At 36.6% G+C, this 19166-nt stretch overlaps 1 protein-coding gene across 1 annotated transcript in view; it reads left to right on the forward strand.

The window, feature by feature from the left end:
- cacna1ha (calcium channel, voltage-dependent, T type, alpha 1H subunit a) overlaps positions 1 to 19166 on the forward strand; it is a 351881-nt gene that overhangs the window by 298291 nt on the left and 34424 nt on the right. The window contains exons 24-30 of the mRNA XM_030141355.1: positions 1340 to 1465; positions 1561 to 1650; positions 4148 to 4361; positions 9775 to 9926; positions 12240 to 12349; positions 17156 to 17289; positions 17493 to 17563. Of these exons, the coding sequence (XP_029997215.1) occupies positions 1340 to 1465; positions 1561 to 1650; positions 4148 to 4361; positions 9775 to 9926; positions 12240 to 12349; positions 17156 to 17289; positions 17493 to 17563 (897 nt within the window). The remainder of the gene's footprint in view (positions 1 to 1339; positions 1466 to 1560; positions 1651 to 4147; positions 4362 to 9774; positions 9927 to 12239; positions 12350 to 17155; positions 17290 to 17492; positions 17564 to 19166) is intronic.

A 19166-nucleotide genomic window follows, 5' to 3' on the forward strand; every position in this document is an offset into this window, starting at 1 on the left:
CATAGGTATATGTACCGTTACATATATATACTGTTGTCATAGATTATACATACTGTTAATATTGTTCATAGATATACATACTGTCAAATACTGTTAATACTGTAAATTTGCATATATTCATCTTTGGTCGCTTTTTATTTTTATTTTACTAAGCTCTATTCTCATCTTACTTTATAAAATTCCAAAATTTCTATTCTATTTATTTTAAATCTGATTTTTAGGTTTTGTAATTTTATATTTGCTCTATTCTTATTTCTGTAGTACTGGTGTTTTGTTAATGTTGCACTGGAGTAGAACTTCTACTTTCGTTGTATACACAATGACAATAATAGCTATTCTATTCTATTCTATTCTATTCTATTCTGCTCTATTCTTTTCTTTTCTGTTCTATTCTATTCTATTCTGCTCTATTCTTTTCTTTTCTGTTCTATTCTATTCTGTTCTATTCTATTCTATTCTGCTCTATTCTTTTCTGTTCTATTCTATTCTATTCTGCTCTATTCTTTTCTGTTCTATTCTATTCTATTCTATTCTATTCTATTCTATTCTATTCCGCTCTATTCTTTTCTTTTCTGTTCTATTCTATTCTATTCTATTCGTTTCTCTTCTGTTCTATTTTGTTCTATTCTATTCTGCTCTATTCTTTTCTCTTCTGTTCTATTTTGTTCTACTCTATTCTATTCTATTCTATTCTAATTCTATTCTGCTCTATTCTTTTCTGTTCTATCCTGTTCTATCCTGTTCTATTCTATTCTATTCTATTCTATTCTATTCTATTCTATTCTATTCTATTCTATTCCATTCCTTTCTTTTCTGTTCTATGCTGTTCAATTCTATTGTATTTGGTTCGGTTCAGTTCAGCTATGTTCTATTCTATTCTATTCTATTCTATTCTATTCTATTCTATTCCGTTCCATTCCTTTCCTTTCTGTTCCGTTCTATTCTATTCTATTCTATTCTATTCTATTCTATTCTATTCTGTTTAGGTCTAGGCCTTTTAGTCTTCGTGTCTGTGTGAGCTGCTCCATGTGTAATTGCTGTTAGAGGGGAAACTGAAAGTGTTCAACTGACAATAAGCTTTTATTCTTTTAGAGCCTGAGTTTTGAAAGAATGACAATTAATTTAAGTGGGAAAAAGGGCCAACATGACCCCGGGGCCAGCTTTTAACTGAGTACTGAGCAAAGACAACTGATTAGAATGTTCACAATGAAATCTCCTTTTATTGTTGGCGCTTAATAGTTCGATGGTTAAAAGCGCTGCCGGCCGCCGTGCAACTGAGATAATGTGCAAATCGCAGCCCTGCAGACCTGCATCTGTACTGTTCTGTGTTTCTCTTCAGCTGTTCAAAGGCAAGTTCTACCACTGTGAAGGTCTGGACACAAAAAACATCACCAACAAGTCCGACTGTCTGCAGGCGAATTACCGCTGGATACGGAGGAAGTACAACTTTGACAACCTGGTTCAGGTGCATGATGGGAGAAAATATCATACTCAGGGCAGCAAAATGTAGGAACAAAATGGTAAGATGAGATAAAACCTTGTTCTATTTGTTCTTTTCAGGCTCTTATGTCTTTGTTCGTGTTATCGTGTAAGGACGGTTGGGTCAACATCATGTATGATGGGCTGGACGCTGTGGCTGTGGACCAACAGGTAAAGATGTGACTTTCATCCCACAAATACTGAGCCCCATGAATTTGTCATGTTAAACCCCCCCCCCCCCCCCCCTTCATCGGCACCCCAAATTGTAGTGAATGAGGCGATGTCCTTCCATCACCTCTAATATTGCTTCCTGTCTTGACCAGGCCTCTCATCTAACCACGCCCCCATGTCAAAAATAGGTCACAATGTTTTGTGAATGCAGAAAAGTTTTTTAATCATAGAAAAGTTTTGTAAAAGCAAAAAACAGGCTTGTAGGTGCATTTTTCTTTTTTTTCTTTTCTTTTTTTATGCTTTTTTTAATGGGCTCAGCTGGCTGACAGGCAGCTGTCTGTACCGATAAGGCAGCAGCCAACACCAACTGTACTCCCAGTCATCATTGCCCATTTTTCTAACACCTTTGCTTGTGTGTCCTCTTTTATTTGGACATTTTACCAGGGAGTATCTCACACTACTTTTTTGTTGTTTTTTTTTTCCTACTTGTCTTGTCCAGCGTCCTAACAGCAGAATGGTAGTCTGGTTCCTTTTGGTGCTGAACAAATTTGCTTTGCCAAGGGTAAATTCATAAAGTATACGAAGCGCCCTTTGATATTCTACTGTGTTTATTATGAGTTTTGTTGAACCACATTTCGATGCCGGACCTGACATGGGGGGTGGGGGTGGGGATGGTAGAAGAAGTGGAGAGAACAAGAGAGAAGAAGGTGGCGAAGACCCTCACAAGAAAGTATCAACAATACAAACAGCAACAACCATGGAGATAATTATAATGGCGACAATAACTACAACCAGAACTGAGTAAACTGGGCAGAAGAGAGAGAAAAAAAACAAAACAAAAAACAAACAAAACAAACAAAACTACAAAAAAAAACAAAACAAAACACAACAATGAGATACATAAGACCTATGAAATGAAGAATATAAGAAAGCATGAACAAAATGTCGTATACCACATTCGCACGAATAATACCTATAACAAATAACAATACCAGAAACAGGTGCATTTGTAGGTGCATTTTTAAAAAGAAATATGTATTTTTGGTTTACAAAACTTCAGATATGTGTACGATGTTACCTGGCCTCATCTTGATGCCATACAAGAAGTCTTTGCAGGGATCATATCCTTTTGAGACCCAGCTTTGCATTTCTGTCCATCTATCAGTAGTGGACATGAGTTTAACAGCTTTAGAATAGAATAAAATAGAATACAATACAATACAATACAATACAAAATCTTTTTATTGTCATTGTAGCAGGTACGAGATTTAAAAGTCCAATCCATCCAATCTGTACATCATATATAAAATTTACTATAAACATACAAATAAAAGCAGCTAAAATAAATAGATAAAAAAAAACACTGTCCACAGGAAAAGATGATTCCATCAAAAATATAAAAATATCCTCTAAAGAAGACAATTATTTAATGTAAAAAAGCTAAAACCTTTACTTCCCTGGGTCTCAGGAGGATATACGGTATATGTAAATAAATGAAGCAGAAGATCCACAATAATACTTTTAAGGTATGCTATATTATAAGTGTTCTTAAAGGTGCCCTGCCACATGTATTTCCTTATTTTTGTGGTCAAGTCTGAAGTTCTACCGTGGAAAAAATGCCTTGGTTACCAAGTTACTATCCATTCTAACATGGTATATAAAGCCTGCTGGAAGATTCAGCTCAATTTATGCCAGTTCTCATGAATATTCAACATGCTAATCTGCTTGACTCTCATTGGCTAACAGCTAGCCAATGAGAGCCTGGCTTTCCAGCATCCTTTATCCTGTGCAACAAGTAGATGAACTGATGGAAACCGAAACGGAAACTTAGCAAACTTTGAACATCCGACTCCTAGCTTCTATGCCTGTCTTGTACGGTGGACCCCCCAGGAATGCTGAGCTCCATGAATTTGTCATGTTCACCCCCTCCTTTACGGTACCCCAGCTTGCTGTATACGAAAACTGTCACTGAGTTTGACGAATTCTATGGGCGTGGTCTCACCCAGATGAGCTCATGAATAGTAATGGACTCAGGCATTAACGTCACGCTGACCAACTTTTCTAATTGACCTGATTTCTGTGATTATTTCTTTTCAGTGTCAATAGCAGACAGAGGAGTTAGAGGTTCATTTTCAAATTCACTACATAACACAAACACCTATGGACCTAACATTTTTTTTTTTTTTTTTAATGCAAGTAAAAACAGTTTTGTGTGGCAGGGCACCTTTAATGTGCAACAGGAATTAAAAACAAACTATGCAGTTCTTAAAAATTAATAGTATTAACAAATTGTTTGGTTGATTTTTTTGTTTTTTCAATGCTTTGAGTTGCTTATGGATATAGTGGCACCTCTGCTCCATCTGTTTTCTGGGCCTGTTTTTTTTTTTTGTTTTAAGAAAGAGATGCAAAAAAACAAACACCGCTTAAATCCTCCCATCTTGTCTTTTTCTCCTCCTTCTTCGTTGTCTTTATTTTCTTCTTCTCCTCTTGCTCTTAGCCTGTACGAAACCACAACCCCTGGATGCTGCTCTACTTCATCTCCTTCCTGCTCATCGTCAGCTTTTTTGTTCTCAACATGTTTGTCGGCGTTGTGGTGGAGAACTTCCACAAGTGCCGACAGGACCAGGAGGAGGAGGAGGCCCGTCTACGGGAAGAGAAGAGGCTCAAAATGATAGAGAAAAAGCGCAGGAGTAAGGAGAATGGAGGGGCTGGTCGGTAGTCTATTTTTCTGAGCACTGCCTGCTTTCAGAGCCTGACAAAAAAGAGAAAGAGAATGACAAAAAGAGAAAAGGAAACTGTAATCAGACATAATATATATTAAAAAAAAACTGACTAAAAGGCAGACTGGCTGGCTCACACAAACAGTGGTTAATATGTGAGCTATGTCAATCTGATGCATGTAACTGCATGGTTGCAGCCCTAACCCTTTCCTAACACTGCATGGAAAACAAAACCTGACCCAATCTAACCTACCTCTCATTTGTTAATATTGTCTGTATTAACCTATGCTCACTCTCTAAGCAATTAGAATAGGTACAATCAAATCCAAATTATGCTCCTTATGTTTTAATACCTTCCCTTCCTGCAGAATGATACCTATTAATTCCTGCAAAAAAAAAAAAAAAACTAAATAAAAGCTAAATTCTCTCCCTGCTTTTAAATAAAACCTTTCAACTCTTTTTTGCATGTAAAATCTGATCTAGCTAACTGCTTTCCTCAGTATTTCTCCCAAAATGGTTACTTTTTCAACATCAGTTTGCACCCCCCCCCCTTCAAGTGCATGTATATTTCTGACTTTAAAAACGTCTCCCGACACGTGTGGTAGGAGGATGTTTCCTGTTTACATGCTTTGACTGGCAGACTCAGAAACATAGCAGACATTTTGGCTGCTATACCTGCAAATACATAAGCTTCTGTCGGCTTTTAAGTTAGTTAGTTATACTGTAGTGGATATGTAAGATGGTAGTGAGTAGGGATGCACCGATACCACTTTTTTCCAGACCAAGTACTTACATTTGAGTACTTGCCGATACCAAGTACCGATATGAGTACTGTAATGGTCTGAGTACGAAAACTGAACCCAAATGCAAGACCCAGAGACAGACGTAAAAGGTTACAGTGTTTATTAAACACAATATTAACTGACAAATCACTGATAGTGTAAATAAGCAGAGTCTTGAAGACACTGAGTCCTGGATTCTTCACAGGATCCGGGAACTGGACCGGAGACGGGACCGCACAGCCTGGACCGGTAATACGCGCCGGGAACCCGACTAGGGGAGAGCAGAGGGCAGTCAGTAAACAAACCAGGTCATACACGGGAAGGCAGACGGAAAGGCAACAGGACATAGGGAACAGGCAAGCTCACGTACCAGTAAAACAGGCGAATAGGTTGAACACATGCTGAATCGTTGGAGGCAGAGGTACAGATAAGGGTTAGGCAAAAGGCAGGAGTAAAAGGCAATCCGGGTCAAAAACAGGCAGACAAACAGACTGGATCTAAAAACGCTGGTAAGTATCACATGGAGGTAAATACAAACTGGCACAGGACAAGAGGAAACACAGGGCTTAAATACACAAGAGGGAGGGAAGACAATGAGACAGAGGTGGAACAAATCAGGTAGGGGACAGGTAATCACACAGGTGGAGAAAATTAGAAACAGGAAGCAAAGACACCAGACATGACACATGAGGAGGATTTAACAAAATAAAACAGGAAATGACAAACAAGACAGACAAGACCAGACTAACGTCTGGGAGCAGATGTGACAAGTACTTAATAATACCATTACAGTTCTTAGTTACTTTTGTAAATGTGCTTTATTGTCGTCGTCATTAGTCTGACTGTAACAAAGTGCTGCGACTGACATTTAATGCGTTGAAATGAGTGTTTCTCAATCAATCCACCAGGGGGCGCCGCTCTTAATTAACCATACTGGCCGAATACCATAAAGAAAAGTGAAGTTTTTTGGGAAGAAGAAAGTTAGTAATAATAAACATGGAGACAACAGAGGTAATACAAATGCAGCTACTAATGTTGATATTGATATTAATGAGGGTAGTTGTCATAAATATGTCAGTAGTTTTTCATTAACTCACACCATCGCTTTTTGAAAAGATCCGCTACCTCCATGGTTCCATGGTGGTATTCTCCATCTGGGTGCGAATCTGCGAGCACCTGGAAAACGAATATAATGTAAGCAGAGTCCATATTTGTCTGTCTTTAACGATACTTTTGTCACCGTCATTTATTTTGAAAAATCTCCACACTGCTAACATTACTCCCCTTCGTACCTGCTGCACTTAACTGTGAATGTGACGCTGCCGTAAGTGGTATCGGTGCGGTTATATCGGAGTACTTTCACGAGTACAAGTACGAGTACACATGCTGAGTATCGGACCCGATACCTGATACTGGTATTGGTATCGGTGCATCCCGAGTAGTGAGTAGATAATATAAGCACATGCTGTCAGATCTATTGGAAATATAGTGTATAGTGTGAGCAGAGTGTCACATTTTTCATCTTGTGTTTGTAACATGTCTCACTGGTCAAAAACTACTCACACTCCCCAAATATAATTATATATTTAAAAAAGACATGTTTGCAAATGTGATCCAAATTTTTTTTAAAAAAGAAAAGAAAATAGAAAAAAAGGGAAGGTTTTGGACCATTGAGATGTCTTCTGAGGGGTTTAAAATGAGTGTAGTGATGCCATATGGGAGGATAGCAGCTCCGGTGTGTTCAACATCACAGTCCGTTCTTCAGCTTTTGAAGTAAATTAGGAAATTTAACAGTGAAACCCAATGGACGCAAGCTGAATCAGCGTGTACACACGCATGTAAAAATAGAATGAACTGAAGGCTGTTTTGTTTTTTTGACAAACTGTGGTGTTGAACGTACCCGGTCCTGCCCCATAGACATTACCCTTTACATTGAAGGCATGTCAGCATGCAGCAGACAGACAGGGCATGGTCAACCTGGAAGACACATGGACACACACACACATACACACACAAACACACACACACACACACACACATTCACACTCTTCAAATATGGACATGTGAGTACACAGTCTTGGAATCCACAGTTCATTATTAGATGATTTGAGGTGCTAAACACTTATAACCTATAAAGACCCAAACATCCACAGTCGACCAAAACCATCTACTGATATAAACTGTTTAATACCTGCTGATCCACTAATCCTATTAATACGTGTAAATAATTGGTGTAAAATACAGTTTGTCATCCTTTTATGGTCATCAGATATGACCCATTTGGACGTTCAGAGACTCCATAGTGAGTGGAAACACTGTCATCTTCTACAACATTGATTCACCACTAAAAAAACCCATGGAGTTGGATCAATGACAGTGGATGCAAACACTTGATTTATGTTCAGCTATATTGATATCTTTGCTGAAAAAGTCACTTTTTCTGCAGTTTTCTGTCTTTTGATATAATTACTTTTGAATTTACTGTGAGTTTTCATCAACATCTAGATTAAATGGGAAATTAAATGTAGGAAAATACAGGATTTTCAGTGAAAAAAGGCTAAATTCAGAGGGTAGTATTGTAATAAAAAGTGGTAAATCACTTTTTCACTTTTTTTCAAAGTTTAAATAGAAAAAAATCATTGGGACCTGCCGGAAAAGTAGTACTGGGTCTTTATGGGTTAAATGAATGTAAGGTAGTGTTCAGTTTGGTTGAGTATTTAGTAAACCAAACTGAGTAATATCTATAAAAATATGTAAAAACATCAATAGAAAAATCTGTAGAAATGTTTACATTACTCAAAAGTTATGACTAAAGAAATTGACAGGATTTTGTCAGAAGGCTGGAACATGGGTTGGCAACCTTTGCGATCTAAAGAGCCATTTTTGGACAGAAAAAAGAATATCAGTGTGAAGTCAAAGAAATATTATCAATATATTTTCCCTCAAAGATGACATTCGCCATTACTGTTGTGCAGCAAAAATTGACTGGTATGTGAAGACTTTCTTTGCAATGGAGTATACAGTGTCATAAAAGAAAAAGTACTTTACTACTACTATTACTACTACTACTACTTTTGGGTTAATTTGGCGTATATTGTACATTTTTACAACTGCATAACATCAGAATTATTTTATCCTTATTCATTTACATATGTTTTTGACAAACCCACATGGAGCCATTGGGCCGAAAGGCCAAATGTGGGCCAAGAGCCGCAGGTTGCCTACCCCTGGGCTAGAAGAAAAAACTTTTCCTTAGTTGATATTGAATTCATCCAAAAACTTCTCTCAGATTCAGATTATTGTAAAAGACACACAAAGTCCCGTCCCTTGCAGATTTTCACCATGACCTGTATTATAGTCATTGATGAGAAATATGGATTTTTTTTTTAAATTTGTCTGAATTATTCCATCATTTACACATATAATGTTTGTCGGAGTAAAAGGTAATTGTACAAGTCAACAAAGTCGCAGTTTTTTACAAAAGTGCTGAAGTATCAGAAGATGAAAATACTTAAATAGACAAACAACACGCTTTAAAGTCTAGAAGTGATGTCATTGTAATTTTGTTCTCCAAAAACACAGAGTTGATAAAGATGTTTTTACACCATCATCATGACAAGACCTCTTTTAGTGTTTTTTCATGTAACTCAAAGAACGAAGGGAAAATATGTTGAAATAATGGCCATTTTGGTCAGATGTTGCTTTACTATCTTCATGACAAATTGACTTTTCTGACTTGTACAAATCTTTTAAATAGACAAACATCATATGAGTAATTCGCAGCACAATTCATAGATAGATAGATAGATAGATAGATAGATAGATAGATAGATAGATAGATAGATAGATAGATAGATAGATGCCGTACATCTGTAGGTCATAAAAATAGAACACAAGAGCAAACACATAATGCATAATAGTGTAAAAACTGTAAACGGTAAGGTAAAAAGTAAATTGTAATTTTTATTTCAGTAGTATTTTTTAGTCTCTCAGTCTTAAGATAGGATAAGGCTGTATTTATCCCACTGTAGGCAGATTTCACAGTTAACAGCAGCAACATACAGCAAGCAAGTGCAGAGAAAAAGACTAAAAATGAAAATAGAAACAGAAAAATAAAATTTCACTGTAGACCGCTAATATTTTTTTTCCCATAATGGGTCACAGCAGAAGGGACGGGACTTCACTTCTCTATACAAATATTGTTTAGAATAACACACAGGATTATTTATTGTCGTTTAGCACAATGATTCCTAGTAGTTTTACCTACTGCAGTCTTTGAATAAAGTGACATAGGTACGACGGGGATTATGAACGTCTACCTGTGACTCTCATGTCCTTTTTTATTTTAACATGTCACACAGACAGTGGTGTGCACAGTGTCTAAGTGGAAAATAATAGCATCAGGCAAAAAATATAACTTGGATTCTGCGAATATTGTTTCTAACTGTGACATTTGGAGTGGTAGTATCCTCCCTTGGTGCAGTGTTCACACCACTGGACACATGTAACATGTCATAATCAGATCAGTTAGTCATGGCTGTGCTCTCTCTGTGTCTGTTTTAATGTGTGTCTGTGTGTGTGTGTGTGTGTGTGTGTGTGTGGTCTGTGTGTTGACGTTACAGAGGCCAAGCAGAGGCCCTACTACGCCGACTACTCCCCTTTACGTCTGTCCATCCACACACTGTGTACTAGCCATTACCTGGACCTCTTCATCACCTTCATCATCTGCATCAACGTTTTCACCATGAGCATTGAACACTACAATCAGCCGCAGGTAAATATGTGCACAACTGACGTGGATTTCACCTAAAGCAGGGGTCTCAAACTCATTTTCTTTCAGGGGCCACATTCAGTCCGATTTAATTTCAAGTGGGCCGGACCAGTGAAATAATAACATAATAACCTATAAATAATGACAACTCCAAATTTTTGTCTTTGTTTAAGTGTAAAACTTGAGCCCAGATGCACTCTAAATTGGCACTTTATTGCTGTGCACTTTAGAAATAAAACTTTTTAGTTATTTAAAGGGTGGGGAAGCAAAATTTACAGTGAACATTTAGTTGTTTTTTCTCAGCAGGCACTACATCAATTGTTTTGAAACCAAACATATATTGATGTCATAATCATACCTAACACTATTATCCATACCTTTTCACAAACTTTTGCCCATATGAGTAATCAGGAAAGCAAACGTCAAAGAGTGTGTGATTTGCTGAATGCACTCGTCACACCGAAGGAGATTTCAAAAATAGTTGGAGTGTTCATAAAGACTGTTTATAATGGAAAGAAGAGAATGACTATGAGCAAAACTATTACGAGAAAGTCTGGAAGATACTATTAAAGAAGAATGGGAGAAGTTGTCACCCGAATATTTGAGGAACACTTGCGCAAGTTTCAGGAAGCGTGTGAAGGCAGTTATTGAGAAAGAAGGAGGACACATAGAATAAAAACATTTTCTATTATGTCAATTTTCTTGTGGCAAATAAATTCTCATGACTTTCAATAAACTAATTGGTCATACACTGTCTTTCAATCCCTGCCTCAAAATATTGTAAATTTTGCTTCCCCACCCTGTATAGGTAATTTTTAGGGTGGGGTGTGGTATTGTTATTGCTATTTTATATCAGTATTTTATTCTTTTATTATTTTATCAGTAATTTATACTATTAACTAAATGCTGCTGACAGGCGGGGACCTGAGTACAATGTTTCGTTTCTGTGTATTTTTTATATGCTGAAACTAAACTTGTATAAACTATACAAACAAAAAAAGATGTGAATAACCTGGAAAAAACAGAAATTTCTCGAGGAAAATAAGTCTGATTTTAACAATATTATGCCTCAACTTCTCATTTATATGTGTATATTATAGATTGGATCTACAAAGACACTAAACTTTTAATAACAGACTGAAAATTGTTAAAATTGTACCTAAAGTTTCTTTATACATTTCAGATTCTTCATATTTGTTCAGGTTATTCACATTTTATTGTTACAGGATAGTTGGTAAATGTAAGTATTTTCATAATTTAATATTATTTTTTGCACTTTGATTCAGATTCAGAAAACTTTATTTATCCCATACGGGCAATTCATTTGCAGCTTACCACAGACATCAGCCCACATCCAAAGGGCAATGTGACAAACATAAATAAATCAGTGCACAAATACCGGACTATTGAAAGGAACTACGAATAAATGCATTTAAATAATCAACAATAAATACCAATGCATACTAAAAGACTAAAATGGTTCCGCTAATATTTAAAAAAAGAAAAAAAAACAACAACAATGAAGTTGTCATTATTTATAAGCATTATGTAATATAATTTTTTTCACATCAAACCGAGAAGAAAATATGGAGTCGTTATTTTTTGTAGGTTATTATGCTATTATTTTACTGTAGATCATATTGGTTTGTATGTGGAACAAACTAAAACAACTTCGACAGCCTTGACTGTGGAATTTTTGCACTTTGCAAATTCATCCCACTGGCTGGATTGAAATCTTTGGCGGGCCGCATTTGGCCCCCGGGCCGCATGTTTGAGACCCCTGACCTAATGTGTAAGGAACTTTTTCACCATGAACGTTTAACCATCCTTTAAGGAAGACATGTTTGTAATGTTTCTTATGTTTTGTTTTAACACTGTAATATTAGCAACATAATAGGACAATTTACCATATTAGTTTAGTTTTAAATGTTACATATTCAGTAACGCTGCTCTGAAATATGTATACTGTCCAGGAAAAACAAAAAAACAATGTGAATGTTGAACTGGTCACATGTTAAAATTAACCATATAATATTAGCTTCCTGTTAGTTACTTAATTAATGTTAGTTAATGTTAGTTAATGTTAGTTACAGAACACGCTTTTCTGTTTTATGTAATGAAATCAGGTATTAGTCAGAAATATGCAGTGAGTAGTGACAATAAGTAATTAGTTACCATGGATTTTATTATGTTTTAGTATTTTTCTTTACTCATGTCAGCAATTGTTTTATAAAGCGCTTTCTAGTCTTTTTTGTAGTTCTATATACCCACTATGTACTTACTTGTGTTTATGTTTTTGTGTGTCTATGTGTTCAGTATCTAGAGGAAGTTCTGAAGTACTGTAACTACGTGTTTACCTTCATCTTCATCATTGAGGCTCTGCTGAAACTAGCGGCATTTGGTATACACAGGTTCTTCAAAGACAGGTAACCAGCTCATTTAATGGGCTTTTACTCGTTCATTTCTGATTGTTTCACTGGAGTTATGTTCTAAAGCACAACATAAACATGCCTGTACCAACACACAACTTTAAAAGGAATACAGCCAAAACACACTCTTTGGTCTGTGTGTCAGGTTTTGTTTGTTTTGTTTTTTTCTCAGACAGAACTTCATCATACTATGGTGCAGTAGATGCAGAGAGCAGTTTGAACCAGAGAACCAATGCACTTAAATGCATTGAACATGGCAAAATAAGAGTAAACAGAGGGTCAGAAGGGATGAACATGAGATTATTACTGTAATAGTCTGTGGAGGGTTACATACTGTTTTTTTGCCTTTAAAAAATATTTAATTTCTTATAGAATAAACATTCAGTGGTGGCCAAAATGATTAGAACACCAGTCTGATCTGGCATTTTTTTGCCAAGATTTCATTTCATAATGTCCATAAAACATGCAGATATTGCCCTGAACACAACAAATATCAGATGAAATGATCCCTACTGTTTTTATCCACTTTTAACTTTAATATTTACTTAACGAGCAGGATAGGCTGCCTAGACATTCCACAGAATCAGAGCTGTGTTCTATGACTCTTCATCACCATCAATTTACCCACAATCACAATGATAACATTGTTTCTTCTATGAAGGAAAATGATTGTGTGATATTAGGACTACTTTATTTATTTATTTTTAATCACCTAAATCTCCTTATGATGGCTCTGTTCTATGGTTTATTGAGCATAATGTTCACCTTGTAGATATTTAATTTGTTTTATGGCTATTTTAATGGCCGCTTGGTGAAAAATACAAAATAACAAGTGGTGCCAGGCACAACAAACCCCGCCTCTTGCACATATTTTGCCCATTATAAGCAAACGGGAAGACTTTAAAAATTCATAAAAAAGTTGAACTTTGACCTCCTTTTCCCAAAATTGAATGAGACACATTCTGGTCACTGGCAATCTATAACTCAAATTTGGTATGGATTCAACCAACAGTTTTGCTGCTACAAACACGCTGAAATTTCACCCATTATAAGTAAATGGGGAAAGAGAAAGATTTTAAAAATTCATTAAAAAATTTTTACTTTGACCTACTGTTCCCAAAATGTAATCAGATCTATTCTGGGTCCCTTGCCATCTATAAACCAAATTTGGTATGAATTTACCCAATAGTTTTGCTGTTACACGCGTTTGATATTTCGTCCATTGTAAGTAAATGGGAGGAAAAAACCTTATTTTTTATTTCGTAAAAAAATTTAACTTTGACCTACTTATCGCAAAATGTAATGACATCTATTCTGGGTCACTGGATATCTATAAACCAAATTTGGTATGAATTCAACTAATAGTTTTGCTGCTAGAGTGTTAACAAACAAACCAAACCAAACCAAATCAAAAACAATACCCCTTGCCTTCTCTTCAGGGTCGCGGTAATAAAACTGATTAAACCTTAAATTTGCCAAGTGTTCTAATAATTTTGACCACCACTGTGTATAACTAGAAAAGCACTCAGAGAGCACAGACCTCCGCCAAGGCAGATCAGTGGGCCCCCGTTGCCCCCCCACCCCCAATCACCACCAAAATGTCTTCATTTGTTCCTTGTGCCAGTATCAACATTTCCTGAAATTTTCATCCAAATCCATCCATAACTTTTTGAGTTATCTTGCACACACACAGACAGACAAACAGACAGACCAACGCCGGCAACAACATTACTTCCTTGGCAGAGGTAATAATATTCCCAGTTCTGGGAGTGAATGTTTAGTCCTTTACCTTTATGCTTAAGTTGGCCCTTGTTCCTGTTCACAGAGGTCAGGTGATTGGATCAGTGCTTTAATCAGTACAAACCAGTGTTATCAAGGGTAAATTTAGTGGTTTTCACATTTGTTTGTGGGCTGTTAATCTTGATGGTATGCTCAATTCACCACTCACTTACCTCTGCTCCTTCTTCAAGTAGCTGAAAGTAACAATTTTGTTAGAATAAATACATATTTTCAAGAGATTAGTGTGTAGTGCTGTGTTTTCTCTACTGCCACTTCCACACTCTACTCGCAATCATCAAATAACAGCGTAACAGAGGAAACTCTGATAAGTATAGAAGGCTGTGGAGAAACAACCAGTTGTAGATGTTATTACCCCGCCCCCCGAAGGGGAGGCAAGGGGTATTGTTTTTGGTTCAGTTTGTTCCTTTGTTACCTCCGCCGTTGGGGTTTGTCTGTTTGTCTGTTAGCAAGAGAACTCGAAATGTTAAGGACGGATTTTGATGAAATTTTCAGGAAATGTTGATACTGGCACAAGAAAAAATTATTAAAATTTGGGGGGGGGGGGCACTGATATTCCTTGGTGGAGGTCTGCGCTCTCTGAGTGTTTTTCTAGTTTGTTTGTTTGTTATCACTCAAGCAGCAAAACTATTTGTTGAGTTCATACCAACTGAGTTTATAGATTGCCAGTGACCCAGAATAGATGTCATTACATTTTGGGTAAAGTAGGTCAAAGTTGAAATTTTTTATGAATTTTTTTTTTTTTTTTTTTTAACAATTTTTATTTTTCAGTTTTTAACAGTACAAAACAGTCTCCTCAGGTTGAGGAGTAGGAGAGAAAAAAAAAAGAACAGATGAAAAGAACAGCCTGTGATGGTGTCAGAATATTAAGGTCCCTTAATAGATACATTTGTCTCTGAATGTCAGCCACTTTCCCCAGTTTTTCACAAAGAGATTTTCTTTTAACTTCAGTTTATATGTAAGATGTTCCATGACAAGTATATCATCTATGATTGAAATCCATTGTTTATAAGACGGAGCATCAGTCTTAAGCCAGTTCTTTGTTATGGCCTTCTTTCCGGCCACCAGAAGGATCTTGACAAGATATCTGTCTTCTTTATGCACTGATTCTTCCAAATGTCCAAGGTACAGAACAAGACAAGAATTTGGGATTGCATATCCCAACACCTCACAGAGAGCTGAGTGAACCTTCCCCCAGAAGGGTTGGATATTTGAGCATTTCCAAAACATGTGTGTGTGATCTGGATCCATGTGATTACAAAGTCTCCAACATGGCTGTTGAGTATTCATTTGTTTACTTTTAATTTTAGGTGTAATGAAATAACGAATTAGATTTTTCCAATTAAATTCTCTCCATTTAGGTGACTGTGATGTTGATTGGTGTGTTTCCCACATATCGTACCAGATCTCCTCTGGGATCTTCTCACCCAGCTCTCTTTCCCATTTGGTTTTAACATACAATGTTGAATCATTTCTAGAATTCATCGAACAACCATACAAAACTGACACAGTTTTTGGGACAGCATTACCTTAAGCTTGTATAAGTAGCTTTATGATAGGATGTATTTTATCCTCACTTGTTTTAATATCTTTAATGTAATAGTCCCTCATTTGCAGGTAAAATTTTTTATGAATTTTTAAAAATCTTTTTTTTTCTCCCATTTACTTATAATGGCCAAAATTTCACATTAATAAAAACTAGGGGTGGGCAAGTTAACGCGTTATTACCACGTTAACGCATTCATTAAATAACGCCGACAATTTTTTAAATCTCACGTTAACGCCGTTTTATTATTGTTCTGCCTTTCAAGCAAGTCTTAGTTGATTTATACATACGGACTCTTATTTTGAAACTCATGCTTTTATTTTGCCGGTCCACACACCGGTGCTGTGTGTATGTGCAGCTGAGAGGAGAAAACCGGTGAACTTTACAAGTAATACTGATGTTTAAGCTAATTTGTTTATCCAAGCAGTCGGAGATGGGTTGCTAATTCTTTATGCAGGCTCATGCTAAGTTTATGTAAATTCATTGGTTGTGTTTAAGTATAATATGTCAGCCTTTGAACTAACCTTTACTCATTTACGATGTGAATGTTGTATTAGCAGTCATTTTATCTCGATGCTAACTTGAATGGGAAAATCCATAGACACGCTAACGATTAGCATTTACAGGTTAATTAAAGATTTACAACGTCTTTTTATTCAGCAACAAAGGTTCACATCAGAGATATTTGATACTATTCATTCTTACAACAACTGAACATAAAATACTCACAGGCAAACGTTTTTTGGGGCCATACAAACAAGAGTGAAAGAAACATGTCTGTTAGTTCTATGTCCGAACTAACTACGGTAACACGGAAAGGACAAAACATATGTTAGTGCCACTTATTCTGACCACTTCAGGGCCCCTTTTGCTTGCTTTGAACAACTGAACATCACATATTAATGGGCTTATTAGCATTAGTACTGATTAGTGGGCTTAAGACTCCTGTCAGTCACTCACAACTGTAAATACACTGGTGGGGACATAAACATGTGTAAAAGTAGTGGTTTTTTACATGGACATTTTCATTTTAAATGTCTTCAGATGGTGGGGTTGAGAAGGACACAGTTGTTTGGAAGCACTGATGTACAATTATTTTTATCACCGGAGTACTTCCAGTCTGGAATATCACTGAAAGGCAATACATGCTGTTGATGCATGTCCCCCCCCCCCCCAACAACTATGCGATTAATCGCAGAAAGCCATGCGATTAATCGTGATTAAAAATTTTAATCGCTGCCCACCACTAATAAAAACATAATTTTTGTTTCAGTTTACTTCAGACTTGGCACATATATAGAGGCAATTCATATACTGACATCAGCACATGCATAGACATGATGACATCAGCTGGATCGATGCCAAAATAAGCTATAATATGTGCGAGGGGCGGGGTTTGTTGTGCCTGGCACCACTTGTTATTTGTATGTGTCTAACATGTTGAATGATGTTTCATTTAGGTGGAATCAGCTTGACATAGCTATAGTGGCGTTGTCCATCATGGGCATCACACTGGAGGAGCTGAAAATGAACGCAGCGCTGCCGATAAACCCCACCATCATCAGAATCATGAGAGTACTCAGGATAGCACGAGGTACGAACACACACACTCAGGCTTGTATGTTTTATAGAGTTGCAGTGAGACATCACATGCACCCGTTTAATACTTGAAACACAGTTTAACGTCGATTTTTATTGCGTGCTCTTGCGAATCTGACAAGTGATACATTACAGCTGCCTTCTGGCTGATCGCAAACAGAGCTCAACACACAAAACTGTTCCCGTCTGTCTCCGCAGTGTTGAAACTTCTGAAAATGGCCACCGGGATGAGAGCTCTGCTGGACACTGTCATGCAAGCGCTGCCACAGGTATGCAAAAAAAAACAAAAAAACAAGAGTGATTTGTTTTTCTGTTTTATTCATGAGAAAAGGGAGTAAATCTGAAGGTTTGGTTATAAAGGGGCAACCCTCTGAAATATTTATATGTGGAGATGAATTTTTAACTCAAGTCGTATTCTTTTACATTTACAAAAGTTAGACCTGACCCTGAAATGTCTCGTCTTGTACATCTCTGCAGCTGTGTTGTTGTTGTTGCACTCCATTACTACACTTCTACAAAAATGTCATTAATTTACGACGGCATATTAGGGCTACATAAGAAAATAAAAACTCTCGTCACTACGAGAATAAAGTTGTAATATTTCGAGAATAAAGTCATTATATAATGAGAATACAGTCATAAAAAAAAAAAAAAAAAAAACCTCATTACGTAATGAGAATAAAGTCATGCTTTTATGAGATTAAAGTCCTAATTTTTTGAAAATTCAACAGAGTTTACGGTTTTACAGCAAACACAACAAGCAAAGCAGCAACTTTCACTTCTGTTGGACTCCAAAACTCAGAGTAGAATCCTCACAGTTTCTTCAGAAACAACAAACCCTCTCTGTATAGCTCTCTGGTGGAACCACCAATAGCCCTGCAGCTGACCACAGTTTCTCCTCCACAAAAGAGGCAATTCACTCCAAATCAGTTTGGCTCTTACGACGAAACAAACGCAAACGTGTGCAAACTTGCTTCAAAGTCCTTAGACCAGTGGTTCTTAACCTGGGTTCGATCGAACCCTAGGGGTTCGGTGAGTCAGTCTCAGGGGTTCGGCGGAGGTCAAGACACACACTCGACAACAGCAGAACTCACACTGATTTGCAGTAAATATTCATTATTATTGTAGCCTGATGGAAATTAGGTGATGGGTGTGTGTTAAAATGTTAAAAATGATAAATAGCATAAATACAATAAGTTCATTATTGGAATACATAAGGTTAAAAATGAAAACCATTTCAGTGTGGTAGTATTAAAAAAGGTCATGTCTTTGTGAAAAGGTATGGAATTTGTTGTAAGTTCATGCACTGTATTGGTTTTGTTCTTTGAACACAGTGATGTTAATGCACGGTTCATTTTGTGCACCAGTAAAACATATGCCTGTGTCTTGAATTTGAAAAAAAATCATATTTTATTTTTAATAAAGAAGGGTTCGGTGAATGCGCATATGAAACTGGTGGGGTTCAGTACCTCCAACAAGGTTAAGAACCACTGCCTTAGACTAATGATAATGTGTTGATGGGGGGATAGACTCAGTATTTGGCTGTGTGTAAACTCCAAATGAAAGTATAACTTCACAAACTGTTCAAAGTTCTCATTATTTGATAAGTGGATTCGACTTTATTCTCCTTATATTATGACTTTATTTTTGAAATGTCACAACTTTATTTGCGTTAAATTATTTTTTTAAAACTACGACTTTATTCTTATTATATAATGACTTTATTCTTGAAATATTACCACTTTATTCTCGTAGTGACAAGCGTTTTATTTTCTTATGTGGCCCTAATACACCGTCATATTAATTCATTCATTTTCTAAATCTTCGTTAGGGTTTGAGGGATGATGGAACTTTTTCCAGCTGGTGGGGTTA

This window comes from Sphaeramia orbicularis, chromosome 8, assembly GCF_902148855.1.
Source record: "Sphaeramia orbicularis chromosome 8, fSphaOr1.1, whole genome shotgun sequence".
Lineage (NCBI taxonomy): Eukaryota > Metazoa > Chordata > Actinopteri > Kurtiformes > Apogonidae > Sphaeramia > Sphaeramia orbicularis.